A 7,150-nucleotide genomic window follows, 5' to 3' on the forward strand; every position below is an offset into this window, starting at 1 on the left:
ACGAATGTGAATTTCCACATAAACACATACATACATAATCACACGTTAGGTTATATTTCAATATCAATACAAAGGAGATTTGCTAACCTGTTCTTGTTTCATACGGGGCCGAATTTATAGAAGAGTTTATCTAAACTGGTCACAAAGACATTGCAATGTAGTTTAAGGTCACTTTTAGATATATTGATGACGTCTTGTCTTTAAATAACAAGAAATTTATTGACCACGTCCATCGTATATATCCATCAGAACTTGACATCAAAGACACGACATACTTCCTTTCCTACAGCAAATCAAACATGGACAGTTATACACCAAGCCGTATGATAAACTTGATGATTTAAATTTCCCTATTGTGAATTTTCCATTTCTGGATAGCAATGACCATGCGTCTCCAAATTATGATATTAACATTTCACAGTTGATTCGATATCAAGTGCCAGTTCCCATTATCACGATTTTGTCAACTTAAGGACAAAGTCGTAACACGGGGGTTCAAAACATGCAGGTTGTATGCCAGGTGATACCGTTATGTGATATGAAGTTTGACGTGTTTGATGCTCGTTACTATGCCTGGTGATACCGTTGTGTGATATGAAGCTGGACGTGTTTGATGCTCGTTAGTTTTCCTGTTGGTTCCAATGTTGTATAACTTTTAGAGCGTGACAATACTTACTTGGATTGACCAAGGTTTACATGGCGGTTGTCGTCGATGCAGCAGAAGACGCTTACTCTTCCGGAACACTTAATTTATTCTCTTCTTACTGTTTTTCCATGTAAATCTTTCCGTTGTTTTTATTTTGCCCTAGTTTTATGGAGTTTGAGTTGGATTATAATTATGTTGCCATGTTGATATTGTCTGAATATTTTCTGTCATGACACATGGTGTCATACGATCAAAGCCTAAACAATTTATTTACTTACTAAGTATATGATTTCCCTCCACGACGGCCTGTAGACTCGTCATCACTGCCCCGGAATCAACCTTGATGAGTTGGGAGAACTGCTGCGCACAGAGATTGGCGGCGTCTACCTGGGTAAGACTGCGTTCGTTTACCCTATACAGCGGTGACATCCAACTGAGGAGAGGTCGGAAGCCCAAGGCCATGTGTATTCCTTCAATCAAATCAGTACAGAAGATATTAATCGATTTCACTGAAGTCAGATATAATTTTGTTAGCACAAATGGTTTGGTGTTCGCAGATACCATCATTACATCATGATATATTTGTATCATTTATATCTTTAAAATAAAGAACAAAAAGAGAAAAAAAGCTATAAATGTATGTTAACCACACCGTTAGAATTACATGTAAGTTCGTCTGCTAGATCTGGCTTGGTCTACCTAAGTACTAATCTAATTTAGGTGTTTTATACAAATAAAATACTCTAGATATTAGATAAAAATCTTACTGTTCGGAGTTGCTCTGACAGTATAGCAGCCACTGGCATCAAAGCGAAGAGACACGTGATTGTTCCAACTTCTTGGATTGATCCGGAGATATACCGCAGTGATACTGGGGACCACATACGACTTGACGATAGTGTTCCTGTCAGTATTACCTATAAACAACTAAAAAGGACAAAGTTTCCATAATGTCAAGTTAACCCCGCCCCGAACATAATGATTCCAAACGTTTCTATTTCTAGAATCTTTTGTGTAAATGATTCAAAGCACATGAAATGAAAGCCTAAGTATACTTATATTGTGAGCTAGTCAAATGATAGGATAACACTGTATACGGATATCTATATGACCAACCTTCGGTTCCTGGTTGTTTGACAAGACTGTAGCCCAGTTCACACCATCCTCACTGTACAGCAGGTGATAGGTTTTTACCCATTGACTAATGCGCTCATTACGACCCCGCAGCAGGATTGCTTTTACTTCTGTTTTCCTCGGAAATCGAACCTAAAAGACAAGATGTTACCATTTCACGTATATCTAGCATTCACATAAAAAAGTAGTCACAAAATAATTCAATAAATAAAAGAACAAGGTTAATCAATTATCAATATGACGTCACTATCTGCGCTGATAGGCTGTGTATCTAAGAAAGTTAAAATGAACAGTAAATATAACAATGCTGATACATACAGTTATGCATGTAATACATATTGTGTATGTTTGATATACATTCAGAAGTACTACCTGTATATACTGTTGATCGTTATTTTTTGCCGAGGACCAAGAACCTGTCATCGATCTAGTAGAATTTGTAAAACGTTCATGATTAAGTCGACTGTTTTCCGGCCCATGATCAAGACCTGGGTTTGCCCATTTGGAAGATGCAGTCAGTGCTGTACTGTCGACGCCATAGAGTCCGGATACAAGATAATCTGAACAGACAGTCACATCTGTAAAAAGATTATTACGTACTAAGGTTTGTGGCGATAAGTTAATAGTATTGTTGGGTATTTATCTTAACAAAAGTAAAAACAGTCGTTAACATAATATATCACAGGGGACTGCCCATCCTTTGACCTTCTGTATATTGGTTCTCATATTTTTCCTAATTTTAACGATTTAATTTTTCTGTAATGTGCTCTTCAATCAATTAGGCACCACTAGGGACCAAGAGGAACCCAGATGTGTGATTTCAGAAGGTTCCATTAAGTATGTCTAACGAACTAGCAATGGTCATATAAAAGATGGCCAACTGTCAACTATTTGAAAGTTTTTTCAATAAGTGTAAACATTAAATGAGTATAAGGAGGAAACAAATGAAATTTGTTTATAAATTCATTATTTTCTTCTTAAGAAATAAGGATAATAAAATTTACCTGTAGGCCATTTTGTTCTTCAGATCGCAAAAGAAAACAGTGTAAAACTGAATATGTACAACGAAAATATATATTTCTAAATAATGAGCGATAACAATACGGAATCCAACAAGCCTGTCGTGCGGTCGTGCGGTCGTGATAGTTTCTTCATTTCAGTGAATGCACAGATATAAACTTTCGTTGTATTTTATCTGGTCAGTCAAAGAATGGGGATCTGCCTGTGAAATTTTAAGATAACAATTTTAACACTACTATTCCAGAATCCAAGATTGCCACCAGCTGGCTTTAGTTAAAACAGTTCCGAAAAATAGTTTTCAGGTGAAATTTGATAGAGAAATTACATCCAGTTCTCTCTGAGGATCAGCAATAACAAATCTTTTAACAATGGATGACAGGCTTGTCAGCTACATTTTCGTTCTATCAATTCCTAAATAGATTATGTGGAAACAAGTGAATGCGTATGAAATGTGAGAAAGCCCTGACTGGAACTGGAAATCACGATAATAAGAATCAAATAAGAAACAAAGGGCGATTTAACAGCTCACATAGACCAGGTGGATATGGACTCTAATTCCGGTCACGTGATAACCATCAACCGGAAACGGACCGTCTGCAATAATTGTTGCTCTTATCGAATTCTTACAGTTAAAATATTGGTTGTAAGACAATAAACATATACAACTTATTGTTACCTAAACAGTGGGTAACGTAATATGACAATTATTCCTTATAGAGGTGTAGGGACGCGCTGTGTAACGGTACTACACTAAACATGACAAACTTGATAGATAACTTACGAAGTACCACCAAAGTCAAGTATTTACTTTTAAACATGTTTGTATTAAGTAATAATCAAGGTGATCCACAACATTATGATATGTATACCAGCTTACTTTTTCCTGTAGTGTAATCTTCCAAGTCTTCTACACGTTTTCTTAGTGCTCGAATAACAGTGGTCTGTTCTCGGTTATGTTTCCTGCAGTCACCAGCATAAAGGTCGGGCAATAGCAACCTAAAATCAGTATAGATATAAGACTCTTTCATATGCGTGTATGTATCCTACCTACACACATAATGTCTTTTTCTCTCATATCTTTACCAAAATTTTGGGAAAAGAACAGTCGGTCGGCCATTATCTTCATTTTTTTCATTTTTTAAAGCCGAGGTTTTTATAAAAAAACGAACTGGATATTCTTACCGATCATACCCATATTTTGCAAACCTTAAGTTTGCTGTCAAATTTCAAACCATTTTTCTGTATATTGCAGGATGAATATATTATTCGCAGATGAAAAAACCAAAATGATCTGTGTGTGATTATATAGTATGTGTAAGTAAACATCCGCGAAAAGAGCTTGTTCCGTCAAATACTTCAAAGAAATCAACAAGGAACGGGTTTTTATAATTCAACATATAGTTTTATCATCAAAATCACATATTTGATCATTTTAAGAAATATATCAATGTATCTTTTTACTGTTTTAACATTTTTTCAAAATAATGTGACGCTGACATGACGTCACCATAGTCAAAGGAATTCCATTCATAAATTCAAGGCGTAACGTCACACGATCTCCTATTCCGAGTCGCTGTCGCTCTCGATCACCATGATTCGACGACGTTTGGGTGGTGGAACATTTGTGGTGATATTTACGGTGATTTGGCAATTTTCAATGTGAGAACCAGCAAACAAGGATTCGATGCGAGTTTCAGATTGTTTCTGTGATACAGGATTGTAGGTGTTAACCCTGTTTTGTTGTTGTGATGACGATGGTAAACACACTGTGACATCAGATGTAGGCCTAGTAACTGTTGAAGTTGATGAAATGGTGGCAGAGGATGGTGTTCGGTTTGATGGAATTAATTCGGAGCTTTTTGTGTTTGACAACATATTGGAAATGATGTACTTCTGTCTGTCATTCAGTGTCCTGTAATTATTCAGCGACTGTGTTTTTTATGACCGTGACATAAACCTGCAAGGTAACTGGTACATGGTTGTCGGTCATTTTTTGTACAAGGGATTTTCGGACGCTGTAAGAGTTGACTCTCCTGAACACAGATTACTCCGCGCACGTGTTTGCCCATGTAAGATAGAATTTTCTTACATAGCTATATTACATGGGCAAACTCTATCCAATATGGCGGGCTATGAGAGAAATAGCTGACACCAGTATAGAGGTCAGGTAATAGTGACTTAAGACCAATATAAAATAGCTGTCACCAGTATAGAGGTCAGGTCATAGTGACCCAAGACCAGTAGAAGATAGCTGTCACCAGTATAGAGGTCAGGTAATAGTGACTTAAGACCAATATAAAATAGCTGTCACCAGTATAGAGGTCAGGTAATAGTGACTTAAGACCAATATAAAATAGCTGTCACCAGTATAGAGGTCAGGTAATAGTGACCTTATACCAGTATAGAGGTCAGGTCATAGTGACTTTATACCAGTAAAAAATAGCTGTCACCAGTATAGAGGTCAGGTCATAGTGACTTTATACCAGTAAAAAATAGCTGTCACCAGTATAGAGGTCAGGTAATAGTGACCAAAGACCAGTATAAAATACTGTTATCAGTATAGAGGTCAGGACATAGTGACCCAAGGCCAGTATAAAATATCTGTCACCAGTATAGAGGTCAGGTCATAGTGACATGTACCTCTCTTTAACCTGGCTGAAGCAATCGGTTATCGTGCGACTCCAGAACTAAACAGACGTTTCTACCCGTCGATGCGTTTGTCTAACAGTATTGATATATAATAATAACTTATCAATCATTTACGATATTATTTTTCAACAGTACATATAATTCGCGCTCACAAAAGTACACACATGGCCTAACTTAGGCCGACATTTTTTCCCGTAAATGTTCGTTAACAATTCTTCAATTCGTTTAACAAGATCTTTTTAGAATCTAACAGAAATATGTTATTAACAGAAATATGTTATTAACAGAAAGCACGAAGAACTTTGTTTTGTATCTTGTCTGTTTTCACTTATAACTATTATCATGTTGGTGCTATAATTGACACTATGTTTATACCTCTGCTGAGTGTTCATTTTAGGTTGACTTACTTTACAAGACTTCACATCCTAATCCCTACCCTAGGTTTCGTCCTGTGATTATCAAACAGAAAAATGTCAAGTTTAATGTTAAATCACTTCTCTCCATGATTTTGTTTCCTGTCTGTTACTTTTAAGCAAATTACCACTTCAATTCAATGGGTGGTGCCCCTCAATAAAACTCAAAAACCGGACATAGACAGCGTGTTATAAAAATGAAACGGATTACCAGGCTCTGGAGTGAGTAACGTCACAGAAGGGTCGATCTACGGTTAACAGAAATCGACATGGTATGGTTTGTAAAAATGACAAAAAACCCCCCACTTTTTACACCAGTAGATGAATGTAATTGTACAAAGAATAAAAAGTCAATACAAATTTCAAAAAACATTTCAAGGCGAGTTTTACATGCATTTGTACAAAATTATGAACAAAACTAGAATACAAAGAAATAAATACAGGATACTTCACCGAATACAAAGAAATAAATACAGGATACTTCACCGAATATAAAGAAAACAATAACATCGTGTATTTAAGTCATTCTAGGCTTGTAAATCATCTGTATATAGTTATGTGCCTTACTGGTATTATTTACTTGAAGATGTTACATTCTCGTAACAAATGCCGGACGGTGTGCTAGTGTTCTGTTTGAGGAGATCTATAATATATATATACAAGAGGTTCTTCTGTTTCAATACAAATTAACCATTAGGTACAACAGAGATAAATTGTCAATCAAAATACATGGAATGATAGCCAATATTGCGAGCTCCTGTACCTGATATTCGCCATTATCCTCTGTTCCATGAGAGCTGCTTCCACTTCCGCCCGATCACCAGGTAAAAGAGGCTGTCCATTTGATATTACATGGAGAGAGAAGACAAGCAGTAGAATACCTATACAACAGGCCATTTCTTTAACTAGTTTAAACACTGGATGCTAGGTGTCTACAGCACGTCGCTCTGCCCGGTATATCACGACATCTGGTGTTTATATACACAGGCTAATGTTGTATTCTATATAAGATGTTAAGTACCAAGTACCAATATCAGGGAGCGTCAAGTTTATTCATATGATAATTTAGAAAGGAAACGTGTTTTACATGCTGGGTGATATCTGAACGCCATTTGTTTAACAGCAGAAACATTTCAGCCAGATTTTTAAAAGAAATTTTCCTGTTTCACACCATTAATCTATATACATTTGACGATAAACGAATTTGAAAGTATTGAAATGGTTTAGTGCTAAAGGAAATTAATAATGATTAAATAATTAGATTTGACAAATGAGCTCTGAAACCGAT

At 36.2% G+C, this 7,150-nt stretch overlaps 1 protein-coding gene across 1 annotated transcript; it reads right to left on the reverse strand.

Annotated features, from left to right (window-relative positions):
* Nucleotides 1–924: 924 nt before the first annotated feature.
* On the reverse strand, nt 925–6,799 carry LOC132562129 (adipocyte enhancer-binding protein 1-like; the record flags this gene model as incomplete). The annotated part of the gene is made up of 6 exons (XM_060226855.1): nt 6,626–6,799; nt 3,678–3,796; nt 2,153–2,358; nt 1,763–1,912; nt 1,414–1,573; nt 925–1,116 (listed from the first exon to the last, which is right to left on the reverse strand). Coding segments are annotated over exons 1-6 (961 nt in total), but the record flags the coding sequence as incomplete, so codon positions are not given.
* Between the last annotated feature and the right edge of the window lie 351 nt (nt 6,800–7,150).

The sequence above is a fragment of the Ylistrum balloti genome, unplaced genomic scaffold (assembly GCF_031769215.1).
Source record: "Ylistrum balloti isolate Yb309-2 unplaced genomic scaffold, AGI_CSIRO_Ybal_v1 Utg371352, whole genome shotgun sequence".
NCBI lineage: Eukaryota > Metazoa > Mollusca > Bivalvia > Pectinida > Pectinidae > Ylistrum > Ylistrum balloti.